This window comes from Hyperoodon ampullatus (genome assembly GCF_949752795.1).
Source record: "Hyperoodon ampullatus genome assembly, chromosome: 9".
Taxonomy (NCBI): Eukaryota; Metazoa; Chordata; class Mammalia; order Artiodactyla; family Ziphiidae; genus Hyperoodon; species Hyperoodon ampullatus.
Window position 1 is genome coordinate 93,427,851 of NC_136922.1, and position 15,727 is coordinate 93,443,577.

The following is a 15,727-nucleotide window of genomic DNA, read 5'->3' on the forward strand; positions in this document are numbered from 1 at the left end:
TAGAGGTGTGTGGGGACACAGATTGTGGAGAAATCCTACAAGCAACATGATGGGGCAGGTTTGCCTGGAGTAGAAAAGCCTGATTCCTTCAGGCATTGCACTTGCGGCCTGAGAGTATGAAGGGGACGCCTCGCTCCAGCTCCAGGGCCGGAGGACAAGTCAGTGGGGGCTCAGAGCAGAGCGGCAGGAGAGACCCAGGCTGAACAAGGCAGGACGTCAGTCGGTGCTTTGCCAGATTCCAACAGGCATCCTGGTATTTTTGTGGCTCGAGTTGGGGTCTCGAATGAACAAGCGTCAGCTCTTCTTCAAAGAGGCGGTCACACCCACCCCGGTGAGAAGCAGGCAGTATATTTTTGGCACTGTCGGTAGAAACAAGCCTGCTCGCCCCACCCCTGACCCTAAGATAATTTCCTATGGCAGTAAGCAACAGGGAGGGAGAGAAACAGGCTCCCTTCTGCAGGGAGGGACGTGGGACCGGGGGAGGCGCTCTCTCACCGTGGGTGGAAATCCCAGGCTGTCCTCGTATCCAAAGCCATGACTGCACGTCCAGGTCTTCGGTCAAGATTGGGTGGCAAAAAGGAAAAGCTTATGACAAAGGTGGTTTGGAGACATAAAGGTAGAGTGAGGAGATAAAGGGAGGTGGCGATGGTCTCTTTAGAAGGTGGCGTTCACTCTTCTGTCGAGTTCTACAACTTTTAGTGTTTCATTCCCCTCCAGTTTGGTGCTGACCCTGCGAAGGCATCAGAAGGAAAAAGAGGTCTTACTACCAATTGCCTCATGCTCGGTAGGATGACACAATCATTCCATGACTGCGACTCTGCAGGCTGGCCCAAGCATGCTTCTCGTCCTCTCCCCCGTTCCCGAAGTCTCCCGCTACCAGCCTATCCGTCATCCACATTCCTGCCTCTAGCCTCATGCCAAAGGAGACATTCCAGCCCAGAGGATAAACATGGCAGTTTGATACTGATTTGTTGTACATTGCTTTAAATGATTGTATTTCTTGAGGATGGTTAGTTACCCCTATGCTAAACTCTGGGAAGGAGAAAATAAAGGATAAAGACTGATCCTTGGTCTAGAATAAATATTTTTTTTAAAAAATCTAGATAAAGGGGCTTCCCTGGTGGCGCAGTGGTTGAGAGTCCACCTGCCAATGCAGGGCACATGGGTTCGTGCCCCAGTCCAGGAAGATCCCACATGCCGCGGAGCGGCTAGGCCCGTGAGCCATGGCCGCTGAGCCTGCGTGTCCAGAGCCTGTGCTCCGCAATGGGAGAGGCCACAACGGTGAGAGGCCTGCGTACCACAAAAAAAAAAAAAAAAAAAAAAAAATCTAGATAAAGATGAAATCTTTATAAAGATTAAAAGATTCTAGATAAAGACTAAAAAAAAAAAAAACACCCGAACTAACTTGAAATAACAGTAAATATATAACAGAAAATAAATACATTATTAAGTTATGTAACAGCCTAGAAAGTCTCTAGGCATTCAGAGGAGGGCTATGAGGGCTCTGGTATTAGGAAGACATCCCAGAACAAGAGGGATTTCAATGGGGCCTTGAATAGCTGAGACAAGAGGAGAGAAGATTTGTGTCATGAGTCAAGTAGTCGAGCAGCTGAGTCTTCTCTACTCCTAGTGGCAGCTCTACAGTTTGCTAAAATAGGAATAATAATAATGTCTAACCTCTTCAAGTATTTCAAAGGATTTACTGTATATGTCATATTTACATAGTGCTTGAAATAATAAGCGCTATAAATAATAATAATAAATAATAAAGCACTACATGCATGTATAATATAATGTAAACATATAATAGTATATATAACTACAAACTTTCCCCTGCAACATTAGGCGTAGAAAACTGAAGAATTTGAAACAAAATCTTTCCCACTTGCATTGGAATAGCATAATTTCTGGGAGGCACAGAGGCAGAGTTCAGCTAGAACACGAACCACACCACGTATAACCAGGATTGGATGCAGACGCTCCTTCCCGTGCCATTCGGTGTACCCAGGTATCTCCCCAGCATGACAACAAAGCCCAGCAGTTGTACAAGCCTTTGTGTTTACACAAGGACTGTTCCTCATAACTATCTAAAGGAAACGCCTCATGGAGAATTGGAGACAAATGTATGTTATATTCAATTTGGAAACACATACATGCACAGTGCCTCTCGAAGTGTCCTTCAATATTAATATGTAATTATAACTATATAATTATAATTAATGCATGTTTATTTACATATAAATCCTAAAACTATATACTGACATATAGCATGACATATATGTATCTCTAGCTGGAAGGAAGCTGGGGAATGTCTTGAGGCTGCATTTGCATAGCAAGTACACTGCTGTTACTGGACTGTATGTTTGCTTGTGAGGCTTTGAGGGAGGAAGGGAGTCAAGCCCTTTCCCCCGACGCTCGGAGCCACCACTGCCAGCTCCCCAGTGGTGCAGCAGCCACAGGGCCAGCTCACACCAGGTCTCTTCCCCAGTCTCTGCTCGGGGCAGCTGTTCACAAGCAATAGACTCTCCAGAGTCCAGGTGCTGGAAGTAGGTCTTGAAAAAGTCGAGGGTTGGACTAGGCCAGTGGGAAAGTCTACACCCCACACTGCACGTTGCTGACACATAACCTATCATCGGTGCCTTAGAGGAGGTGAATCTGTATCTATTTGACTCACAAGTGCTGCTGCAGCTCCAACAGCACTGACTTCTCCAGGCTGGTCTCATTTGATATAATGAAATGGGGAAGATCCACGTCAGGCCTGGACTCCAGCCCTGATGCCCTGAGCAGGGAGGAACCTCTGTCCCAGCGCCCAAGTTCCCCAGCCGAGGCCGAACTGGACGGCTCCTCCAGGGGAGAGTGTTCCTCATAGATCAGCAGGTTCCTGGATCTCACTGAGAACAAAGCAAAGTGACAGGTGTTACAAGAGACCACAAGGGTACATCACATCCCCTCACTCGATGCCCAGGGCTGGGAGCAGATGACAATTCATGGGTTCTTGTTGCCCAGGACAGAGGGTGCCAACTGGAGTTGGCTTTCTATAAAGGCTTCAAGATTTCAGAGTTTTGTGCATTGAAAAATGATACCAATTATAAAAAGTCTGGAAGAGCAATAGAAAAGCAAATAAACAAGAAGCATACTGCCACCCCACTGCTTTGAAAATAAAACTCCCCTCCATGCCCCACCCCCAACCATCTGGGGGAAACAATTCATGGAGAATAGGAGTCAAATACTTGGAGATGTCCAGACGCAGCTAAAATAAGCATTCCCAGTGAGTAGCTCTTGCATAGGGAGAAGGTAAAAGGGCAGAAAACTGTGTTTTCACTTAAAACTGGAGAGAAGACACACAGCCAAAGTCATAAGTCAAACAACGGAGACGTTCTCTTTTGTTTTATAGGATAGCTGCATAGCTAGATGGCTCGTAGCAATTTTCTACAACAGAGAAACTATGCTCCCATTGGCTTCCAATTAAATTTAGAGATACATTCTCTTAGGGAAAAAAGAATTTCCCGGGAGACCACTGAAATTATTTGGTTGAAATGCTAGCCTTTCTGTCATATGCCTGGCAGGGATACACCTACCTCACAAAGACCACAGATCTTTCAGAACCACAAAATTATGCCTACCCCCCATATCCAGTACCCCCTAATTCCACCCTTGTTCTTACTAGTGTATCTATTTTATGATCCCTATATATCACCTCTTTATTTCCTACATACTTAAAAGAGATCATTGATCTGGGTGAGACTATCACTTCTGACACCTGATTCTCCAAATTTTCTAAATCTTAGGCATAATATTTTGTAAGACAGGCTGATTCTTTAATTTCCTTTTACAGGTGCTTACTATGGTCGCATACAATTCCACTGAGTTGAATTCCTTGAAAATGTCATGGAAAACTTAATGTTCCCCCTACTCCTTCCCCGCAAATGCGCATCCCTCCCCCTTATCAGAACTCAGAAAGAAGACATCAGAATTTGCCAGGGAACACAGTCTAGAGTAGTAGTTTGCAAACTGTGCTCTGCTGAGCTGTAGAGAATTCCAAGGGGTGTCTCAGCCCAGTGGGTGAGTGCCACAAGGGGAGACCCAGCAGCCTGGGCACCAGACACCCCCATGGCTCTCTTCCTCCCTTCAATGGAGAAGCTACACTTTTACCAGTTCTTAAAAATTAGACTTTCATAGGTAAACAGAAGCCAAGAACACTTCCTGCAATGTCTTGGCGGTCACAGCGATAACAGTTAACTGCAGAGTAACTAATTCAGGGGCAGATGCTTGTGTGGGTCTATTCAATGAATGTTTTTTATGGGGGAGAGGGAACAGTGATATTGAATTGCCTTCTCCCAAGGAATGGATGTATATGCATTTTTATGGATAAATGATTTTGAGACCACTGCTCTGTACCCAGGGAGGTTTATCATATAGCTATTCTAAACCGAGTGGTTTAGTAAAGTCCTCCCATCTAAAAAAAAAGAAATCAGACTCTCAGATAAGACTTCTTTCAGAAAGTTAAGCTTTGAGAAATGAAAGAGAAAAGAAACAAGCCACCTCCCAAGTTGCTGAGTGCTGTCTTACCAATGGAGGCTGTGTAGGGCTCCGGCATGGAATGCTGGCTGGGCAGGGCCATCTTGGTGGCAGAAGGATAGGGCCCATAGCCCTGAAAGAAGGTGCCGAATGCAACGGCAAAGCATAACACAACAACCTGCAGGACGAGAGAAAGTGGAGAGCCATCAATTCCGAGATCCACGGAGCAAACCTTTACACCTGCAACACCTGGGAGGTCCCGAAAGACAACCCCCTCCATCAGGCCAGCAGACCGCACGCAGTCAATCACCATCACATCATAGCGGAGAAACAGCCTCGGAGTGAGCTGTGTGGTCCCTCGAACACCCCAGCACTTGGACGTGGCAAGCTGGGGAGAGACTGGAGATTGGGGAGTGGGCCGGGGCAGTGATGGTGCTGTGCCTTCAGGAAACTCACCATGAGGCAGGTGCCAGTCTGCGTGCCAGCCAGCTTGCAGGTGCGAGAAACCTTGCCCATCACCAAAGTCTGAAGCTTCTGCAGCTGCTGCAGGAGAGTTCTGCAAACACAACGGATCAAAGCCATGAAGGGCGTCTGAGAGACAAGAGAATGCCTGTGGGTGATCTCTGCCCCAGGCTCCAGGGAAGTGGCTGTGGCTTTGCGGCTGAATTTGAACACAGTACCAAGAAAAGGGTTCCTCTGGTGAAGACACATACGCCCCTGTCTTCCAGCACCAGAGTCGTAGAGCTTATGGGGCTCAGAATCCGCCCACGTGAGCAGCTTGTCCATTCTGTGCTGTTCTCAGTAACAGTCATCTCTATGCCCCAAATCACCCCTGATAATCCCGGGATTTGTCTGTCAGCCATTGAGAAAAAAAAATAAGCAAAACTTGGCTGGTGATGGTGAACCAAGGAGAATTCGTTCACCCAAGATGCAAGAAAGGAGAAAAGCATGAAGAAGAAGATGCCGGTGCTCAGATGGCAGATATGAAGAGAGGGAGAGAGACGGAGAGGAAAACAAGAATGGCAGGGAGGCAAACAGCCATGAGCACCTCAAGCCTGTGGCACTTGAAGGCTCACAGCACCTCCACAGGCAGAAATGAAGCCCAAATATGAATCGGGAGCAAAGAAGCCTGCTCAGCTGGACACACCTTCAGAGCCAGGATCTTGGAAGCCGTCCTCTGATGCAGACTCTGATGTTTCTCCAGGAAAAAACAGAGCAGGAGCAAAAGAGAGTTGTTCTATCCCTAAAAGTGGACAGCTGTGCACACCCTTGCAAGGGAAGGGTTTGAGGATGAGAATAGTATGTCCTGCTCTGTGTGACATCAGGTCACAGGAGAAGCAGATGGTGAATTTCTTTGCAAATTCTGAACAGTGCAGCCACAGAAAAGGATCTCACAGCACACACTCCTGAATTAGAGCCTCGGGGATGAATTCTGCATGAGCAGCGTAAAGAGCAGAGACTGCCCCTCACCCCCATCCCTCTTCTCCAAGCCCAATGCACTCGGCAAGGTGCAGAGGTTTTACAAGCAGATGCTTTTTTCTTGGGTCTCAAAGACTTTCAGAAAATTCATGCTGTGATGGAACACTAGAAAGCCAGACAAGTTCGCTGAAAAACACCGAAAAGCAAATCACTCATTTGCAGAAGAATTCTGGGCTTTGGCAGATAACTTGCCTCCACCATAGCCCATCTCCTGAACAGCTTCCAAGTGCTGCAAGGACATGCAGGTTTTCCCAAGTTTGCAGCTTCCCCTGTGACCAGTACCAGCGAAACAAGTTCTCTCAGGTTTAAGCCAACTAAGGACAGGTTGGCAGTAAGACTATTGCTTTTAGCAGTTCAATGGATAAGAGCAGAGGCAGAATTGGAGCCCACAGCACGTACAGTGAAGGCTTTCTGAACTCAGTGACCTCATGTGGTCCCATCTACACCGTATTTTTACCTTGTACAGTGGTTTTAATTTAAGCAAAACAAAATCATTGATCCCATTATTTCATATCGTTAAATTCTATTAATATGGAGGTCTTTGTAGTACTTAGTTGTATGTTTTCTTGCTTTATGGTTATCTAGAAGCATAATCACAAGTAGTATAGACTGGTTTATGTTTCTGTACATTCAAGCAACACGTTCTTTAAGAGTTTTGTGAGTTACTCAAGGCTGAGAAATACTGATAGCGTGATTACTGTAAATTCTACTTTAGGAAATTGTGTCGTTTGTGACAACATGGATCAACCTGGAGGGCATCATGCAAAGTGAAATAAGCCAGATAAAGAAAGATAAATACCACATGGTATCACTGACACATAGAATCTTTAAAAAAAAAAAAAAAGTTGAACTCATAGAAATAGTAGACAAGCAGTTGCTAGGAGCTGGGGGTGGGGAAATAGGGAGAGGTTGGTAAAAGGGTGCAAACTTTCAGCTATAAGATGAATAAGGTCTGAGGATCTAGTGTAAAATATGGTGACTCTAGGTGATAAAACTGTACCATATAATTGAAATTTGCTAAGAGAGTAGAACTTAAATGTGTTTACCAAAAAATAAAAATAAGGTAAATAGGTCATTAGCTTGATGTGAGGAATCCTTTCACAACATATACATGTATCAAATCATCACGTTGCACACTTTAAATATCTCACAATTTTACTTGTCGATTACACCTCAGTAAAGATGGAAAAAAATTAGAAGTTTGCAGTTAAATGATCGTATGATGCAGCAAGTTTTTTTCCTCATCACACTTCCTTCTCCCAGGACCTCCCAAGAGCACCCCATTCTTACTGGCTTGCACGGCTGCCTTTTCAAAGCTAAGAGCTGAGTGACACACCCACTTCCTGGGTGAGTGTTCCTTCTGGCAGAGCTGAGATCTAGTGGGCAGTGGCACACATTTTATTGGCAACATCCTGTAATGCCAGCCCCAAAGCCCTCTTTGGGTTCTCCCTGCTGTATTTCTGGAACACGTGAGGAAGATACACAGGTGAGCCATAGATAAGACCTATGCTTGATCACGTGGCACAGACCTTTTCTCTCATATTCTGGCCTCCTCCTGTGGTGCCAATCAACAGGGTCTTTGTTACCAGCTAAACTACAGAAAGGGGCCTCACTGTTTCCTTGGTGGCCTGCTGAAGAGCCACGTCTGTAGTGCTGGCTGCCACTTCTGATGGGCACCCCAACTCCCATGGGGCACCCTGCTGCCTGTGCTGGCAGCTTCAAGGTGTTGAAGCTCAGCTGTGCTCTGTGCCTGGAGGAGTTGGTGGAGGACATTCCTCTATCCAGGCTTCCATTAGACAGCAGATTTCCAGTTGTTACCACAGCCATTTACTTTTGCTCCAAATCCTTAAGGTGTTTTCAAAGCAAAATCGCCATTTCCATTTTTACCAACAGTCCCCATTTACCCACAACCTTCCTGCACCTCCTCCCTGCCCAATCCCTGCCCTTTGTCCAGTCTTCAGAGCATGAACCACTGAGAAAACCAATTCCACACAATACTCGGAATCACTCCTCCCTTCCAATTTCTGATTGTGATCGCGAGGCCTGGGACCCCTTCTCTAGGATGAACAGTCTCCCAGGAGGCTCCACAGCCTGTTCTGAAGACAGACCTCTGACAGGCCAGACACACCTAAACCCCAATGGTATAATGCCTTAGGCTCAAGTTGGGAACCCCAGCTATAGGTGTAAAGTGCTATCAGTTTGGAAGAAGGACCCTCTAAGTCTGGCTGGGCGAGCAGGAAGGGCTGTATCTTTACTAGTTGTGTGGTGCTTTACTTGGCATTCATCAGCACATCCTTTCCAAACTCAAAGACAATTATATTCTGAATCCACTGCAAATGAAAATGGTTGTTTAATGGCCCCTGATTTCTAACAGTTTATAATCCAGCTCTTTAAGATGAGCAAACATGTAGTTCAAAATAGATTTTTCAGTTTGAAATTTTGGTGGAAAGCGACAGTGAGTTATAACACGCTGTTTGCTGCTGCTTCTCCTACTCGGATTAGCAAAGGTGAACTCGTGGGAATGATGACACTCTGAAGGCCCCATCCATCAGCAACAGAGGGATTTCACCCAAGGAAAGCAGGTTAGCTCATCCATTCCCCAATGTCTAAATAGATTTCCATGATGTGATAAAGTTTGGGAAATTCATAGACATTCCTACAACAGAAACACTCATTTTTGTCATGAGGAAAGAAAATTATTAGTGATTGAGTGTCCACTGGCTGAGTTCTAGAACTTCATATACTGAGATACTATGTAAAGGTTTCAAAGACATGTAACCAGGAACTAGAAGACCTAAGATGTAAACCCAAACCTATCTGACTCCATAGCTCACGTGCTTTCCAATTCAGCACACCATGGTACCCAAACCTATAACCTAATAAAATTAATGATCAAAAGATTTCTTAGTTAAGTAGATTTTTCTTAAATCCAGTGATATTAACATCTTATTGAGGGAATTCCCTGGTGGTCCAGTGTTTAGGACTCGGTGCTTTCACTGCCGAGGCCCGGGTTTGATCCCTGGTCGGGGAACTAAGATCCTGCAAGCCGCGCAGCGCAGCCAAAAAAAAAAATCATCACATTGACAACAGCACAACCAAGAGATGTGTCCACCATTAAATAAGAAAAGATTACAATGACCAAACTGCAGACAGTGACCAAACTGCAGACAGAAGGGCCACAGTGAATCTGATGGCAGTGAGATATATACCAACAAAGTTTCAGTGATCTGATACAAATAAAAGCAATAGGGTAAAATAAACATTTCCTGGCAGATCTCTGGATATACCAAAATAAAATGCAAATGATGGATAAAAGAATAATAGGTATTCCTTAGCCCACGTCAAGTGTCAGGAAGTCAAACCTGAGCTTTGTTTAGGAAAATGGAAGCTATAAGACCTGTCCCTCCACTGGACACCAACAGAGCTGATGAAATGGCTTTAGGATTACTAAGTCAGTAATATTCGCCAGAACACGGCGATAAGCTCCCAGGAAGAGAAATCTGAATTTAGATCTCAGTACCATGGTTTTTAATCACATTCCTTAAGTCCTGAGTTCAGGCACTTAGTCAAAGTTAATTCTCTTGACCTCACCAGCTAACAGAATAATGAGAGAATCCCCTTCTGGGGTACTCTGGGTTTGCTGAAACAAATACACCTTTGCAGAGTGCTTGCTATTTCTTTCCACTGATGACAGATGAGTCTCTTTACAGGAAAGCCTGGAATCTCACAATTGATATGTTGGTCTGAGATGATGTGGTACTTTCCCTGATGCCATTGGGACAGATGCCATGGCCTGAAGCATTGGGAGCTTGGATGACAGCTGTTACTCTGCTTGCATAAAGGGCTGGCTGGAGAAAAGGCAGCCAACAGATGAAATGGAAGAATTATTTTAAAACTAAAGCTATAAAAAGTCAATCATAGGACAGACTCTCTTTCCAACAGTGCATTCAGAGCTCAGTTTAAACTTCTCCTTTATTACTGTATGTTAAATCATCAGTGATCATGGCTAATTATGGCTTAATGAATTCTTGGGCTTCCGGGAGCAAGGTCTTAATTTAGAGAGATGTTTATCTGGGCCAAGACATTTTTCACAATTTGTTAAATTGGAGGGTCCAACACTTGATTGAAAATGTGGATTTTGTCCTGTGGTGAGATGTAAAAATAAACCTTATGGCTGTCCTCACACAGCTCCTAGTAAAAGAGCAGTTAAAGGCAGCTGCCAGCCTTGCCCAAAATAAAGCATCACCCTGTATCTTGGGAGGCATATCAAAGGAAATTGGGCAAAACATTCAAAAGTAGCCAAGAGTGTGAGACACAATCTTATAAAAACTGGGAAATGCATCAACAGCCTCATGTGTTTTCTTGTATTTGGTTTAATTTTGTTTTCTTATGTTTCTGTTATTTAAGAGAAACAGCAGGGGTTGGTGTGGGGAGGGAGCGAGAGAGAACGAGCTAGTGATACAGTTACTGCATCTTATACTTTGAACATTCTAGTACCTAATTTCCCACTGGAGTCAGAAACTAGGACCCAGGAAAAATAATAAACTGGTGGTTCCCAATTACTTGCTGTGCCAGGAGCTTCAAACCAGGTCCTCTCTATAAACACAATTTCCATCAAATCCTGTAATACACCTTACTCAGAAATGGAACTAGCTGGGCTATAATGCATGTGTGCACATTTGTGTGCATAAGTAAATCACCCTCTGGGTGAATCAGCCTCCCACAGGAATGAAGGGACTTTTTTTTACTTATGGAACTACTTAGAGCAGTTAAGTTCTAAATTCCAAATCATGAACCATTGTCGTGGGTTGTGAAAACAGCTGGGGTGTGACTGGTGTATTTAATGAAACAGAATCAAATAGAACACACAATATCTGAGGGCATCACACAAAGTAAATAAGTATTCCTTTGTGAAACGTTCATATTAGTGATGAATGTGATGTATATGTACGTACGCGTGGTGTGTCTGGGTCACTATACAACATGTAAAACAATATGATCAAAAAAGTCTAAGCTACTTATCTAGTGCACACATGCAAAAAAATTATATGAGTGAACATTAGGTGGCTTCATGATGGAAGAGGCAGGCATCCATGTCCTTTCGAAGCAAAACCCCACCTGAATCCCTCCCCACCCAACCCAGTCTTCTAAAATTAGTGTACAAGATTGGAGGGTTAGGAGAGAGGTGTCAAAAAGCAAAAACAGGGACTTCCCTGGTGGTGCAGTGGTTAAGAGTCCACCTGCCAATGCAGGGGACACGGGTTCGAGCCCTGGTCCGGGAAGGTCCCACATGCCACGGAGCAACTAAGCCCATGCGCCACAACTACTGAGCCTGCGCTCTAGAGCCCGTGAGCCACAACTACTGAAGCTTGCGTGCCTAGAGCCCGTGCTCCGCAATAAGAGAAGCCACCGCAATGAGAAACCCGCGCACCACAACGAAGAGTAGCCCCGCTCACCACAACTAGAGAAAGGCCGCGCGCAGCAACAAAGACCCAATGCAGCCAAATAAACAAATAAATAAATAAAATTATTAAAAAAAAAAAAAAAAAGCTAAAACACCTACCTCAAAATCCTCAGGCAGAGGGTGGGGAGGTGGTAGGATATAACGTTAATAATAATTCAAAACATTGCATAACAATATTTAAGGAGACTCTTGAACTACCTCAAAGACTTTTAAATACTAAAGTGCAAACTCTTATACAAAAGATAATCACATTCTGCTAAAATCCTAAACTTTGAATAAATACTCATTTATTTATGATCTTTCACTTAAGTTTTGAAAGTTGTTCGTGGGGCTCTGGCCTAAATTTTTTAAAATACAAATTATCTCCTTTCTCTTACTGTGTAATTGCCACATTATAAGGAGGTTTATTTTTCAGGGACCAGAGGGCACTTCTGAAATATTCTATCACCTACTCACCCAGGAACACAAGAAAGAGAGAGTTCTAGAATGTTTTCTGGGGCTGAGGAATGTCTAACTTTACCATGGAATCCTACTAAAATGCCTTTGTAAACTCTCTGGGAAACTTAGTCTAGTATCCAACAATCCTTTGAAGTTTGTAACATTTTCAACTGAAAAGAAAGCTTATACTCTTCACACAACCAGAAGTTAGAGATAATGGAGAAATGAAAAGTGATTTAAACCAAGATAAAGGTCTACAGAGGGTCACTCCTGGACGTAGGTCATTCCTGAGCACTCTAACGGCCTCTTTGTGCACAGCAGGAGAGAGGGACCAGCTGATTACAGTCAGTCGAAGAGAAGACTTCACATGTGGAAGACACAACAGTGAGGAGGAAGCCGACAGACAAAACTGGTGCAAATGGACGCAGCTGTGTGGCTACACAAACAAATGAGGACAGCACAGTCAGAGCCCAGTGGGCTTGGCTGGAAAGACCGCCATCAGGAATCACATGTAGATTTTAAAGAACAAGAAGAGTAGAGACAGAGAGGAGGACTATAGCTAAGAGGAAGGTCAAAGAGGAAAACTAATGAATTCTTGTTTCTGATAACAACACAGACAGGACAAGCACACCCCTCACCTTCTGTGAGGTTCGGAGAAAGAATACCAATGAGGCCCACATCCCATACATGTCATACATCCTAAGGTTTCTCCTCATCCCACCTATCCCAAGCCAGGCAAACACTGCCCATGGGTACCCCCGACACCTGCTTTGTCGAGCTTCCTCCAAGGCCAGGTTAGAGCCCCAGACAGATATATCGCCTTGTTCCTGCTGACTCCTCATCCCATGGGGAGGGGCGTGGCTAGGGGAAAGCCAGAGCAGGGCCCCCTAAAACACAGATCCCAAGCTGGGCCCTCTTGTTTGGAACTACGGTTGACCCCGTGCTGGGAAACACAGTGGTCCTTGGAGAGAGAGCACAACAGCGGCAAAAGAGACCGAGGTCAGGTCCAGTTGAGAAAGTAAGTGGCTGAGTTCTAGTCCCTGTCCTACCTCTAAATGGATGATCTTAACCTCATCAGCCCTCAGTTTCCGCTTCTGTAAAAGGAAGTGATTAACAGTTAAATGAGATGATGTCTAAAGTACATTTCAAGTCTAAGCACCTATGAGTGTACAAATCAGGGCTGAGGAGAGGGATAGTGGCTCACAGCCCTATAGCCTACAGCACGAGGGCAAAATTAAAAATGAATGGAGCAAACTGGGCCACAAACACCTAAAATGGATGGGCTGGGCAGTAGATGTGCATCACTTGTGCAGAAGAAAAGGCTAGAAATTGGGGAAAGACAGGGTCTCTCAAGAATGAGACATGAAGCTCGGAGAGGCGAATGATAAGCAAGGGAGGCCAGGAAGACCCTCCGGCGCCAACAATGGCCTCACCTGGACTTTGCAAAGTGCAAATGTATATCCTGATTGAGCACAGGAAGAGGGCCCCCTGGGAGACCACTCACTCTCAGCTCACACATTTCCTGGTGGCGTGCGATTCGTGGATCGCCTTAGCAAAGAAGTGTGAAGGTGCCTTCCCACTGCTTCGGCTGCTCTTAGGCTCCTGGGGTAAGGCTGCAGAAGTCTCCTCTCCTGTCTCCATCCTCTTCCAGCTTCCTGAGCTCAGATAATAGGGGTTTTTTTGCCTAGAAGCCAAGAGCATGCTAAATGGCTGCTGCTGAGGAGGGTACTAACCGAAGAGTCGGGATTGATTTGGAATCTGAGGGCTCATTCTCATCTGGATAGATGGAAAGTCCCTCGTGGGGGGAGCAGAGAAGTGGTAAAATGTAAAGAGGTATAATTTGTCTTTATTTTGGTCCACGTACCCACTCGCCTTTCCTGCCACATCATGCCAAATGAAACAACGGCACACGACGTCTCCCACCCCACTTCTGGTGACCCAGGGTCCTGTCCACTTCTCACAGCCATTTCTACCTCTGCCCAGCTACCTCCAAAGGACGTTAATACAAGAAGCACGAACAGGACACAAACACAGGTGTGTGTTCACTGGGCCCTACCCTGTACTTAGCTCAAACACTGGGTCACTCACACGGTGCGACGAATAAAGGGTCCGAAAATCTCCCCTTACCACGGGCCCCAAACACCAACTCCTCCTGACTGGTTTAGGGCAGGAGATTGCCACGGTTCATGTTACAGTCACTCTGGCGACTGCAGTGTCCTCTGGCGAGGGGAGGCCCTTGGCAGGAACAGAAGAAGAATGGAGAAGAGGAAGTCGGGGGCAAGGAAGGCCCTTCCTTGTGTGAACAAGAGCGGCTCTGCTTTTATTCCCTGACTTCTCAAGCCAAAGCACATTAAAAGCTGCTGGACTGAGAGATGATGACTATAAGAACTCCCTCATCAGACTATCTGTGGGAAGATTGCAGGTTAATCAAGTAGCAACCATTTCCATCATAAAAGGTTGCCTACCAGGAGAGGTAAGTTTTGAAGAGGGAAGAGATGGCACTTGGGCCTCTGGGGGAACCACAGTGGAGGCTCCTACAGTCCAGGGACAAGGAGAGCACCACTAGCATAAGATAGACGGTTTTCTCAGTTGACATTCCAGCAGGCTGAATGGCTGGGAAAAACTTCCAGTCAGTGAAGAAAATAGAAGGAAAACCACCACTGGCTCTCAGGGAAGAATGCCAGATATGCTGACCCCAAGCTCAAATATGCATATGCTCCCATAACTCATAACTCATACCAATATCATAATAAAAAGGCTGTGGCCATTATTGTAAAACATAAAAAACAATTGCAAAACACGGACTGCTGTTACATAGAATCAGATGTGGTTTATGTCAGTGCTCCTCAGATGACAGCTCTTTATCGAAATCTGAAAGAAATAGGATTCTGTAGAAATATATTGACTGATATGAAAATATATACCCAGTGTTTTTTGTTAAATGGAAAAGGCTCTTAACAGAGGAGGATGTACAATATAAATACATATATATATAAAATATTCCAAAATGTAAACATCTCTCTAGGTGAAAAGATTGTAATTTTTTTCCCTTTTTAAACTGTATTTTCTAATTTTTTATACAATGGGCATAAATTACATGTGTGGGTTTTTCTTTTTAAGTTTAGAAAAATATGATAGAGCAGGATCAGCCTGGAGAGGGGAGGAGAGACCCTTTTTCCCCCGGAAAGGTGGCAGCAACCCCGTCTCATCACAAGCACCCACTGCTCTTTGTGCCTCTGCTGCCCCCGTGTGGCTGTGGATAGACCTGACACCCAGAACCCCTAGACTAGACCCAACCTGGACCAAACTCCACGGTTATCTTGGATGGATTCTTCTTCCCCTGTTCGCCAATTCATGACCTGGATTTGTCCCATTCATGAACACAGGACTTCTGCAACAGCAAGTGCTAGGACAGGGGGGTGGGAACACTATCAGCTCAGGATGCTAACAAGATGGATACAGATGCTGGTGGGGTTCAGGACCCTGAGAACCACTCTGGCAGGTGTAAAGGTGGACATAAGAAGAGAGGAAGCCTCAGGAGACTAATGGCCAAAGGCAACCATGAAACGGGAAACCTGAAGTCGTACTGGAAACCAGCTCCTTTGCCTCAGGGGATCAAGGTGATACCACATGGAGCTGGTGACATTTACTTACTTCTGTTGTTTGTCTACAGAGCACTAGAGGTGACTGCCCTTGACTTGCTATATGAGCACACATTCCCAGAAATGCAGAGGGAAACCCAGCGGGGTCACAATGTCCACTTTTCCTAAGGATGGTATTTTTACCTTATGACTAGATTAGCCTGCTGTTTGAGCAACAGACCATGAA

General features: G+C 45.1%; 1 protein-coding gene across 1 annotated transcript in view; it reads right to left on the reverse strand.

Moving 5' to 3' along the window:
• Positions 1-654: 654 nt before the first annotated feature.
• The window catches only part of CREB3L2 (cAMP responsive element binding protein 3 like 2), a gene marked incomplete at both ends in the record, with an annotated part of 116,689 nt that continues 101,616 nt past the window's right edge, over positions 655-15,727 (reverse strand). The window contains 4 exons of the mRNA XM_079711133.1: positions 655-730; positions 2,675-2,891; positions 4,570-4,696; positions 4,975-5,074. Of these exons, the coding sequence (XP_079567259.1) occupies positions 655-730; positions 2,675-2,891; positions 4,570-4,696; positions 4,975-5,074 (520 nt within the window). The remainder of the gene's footprint in view (positions 731-2,674; positions 2,892-4,569; positions 4,697-4,974; positions 5,075-15,727) is intronic.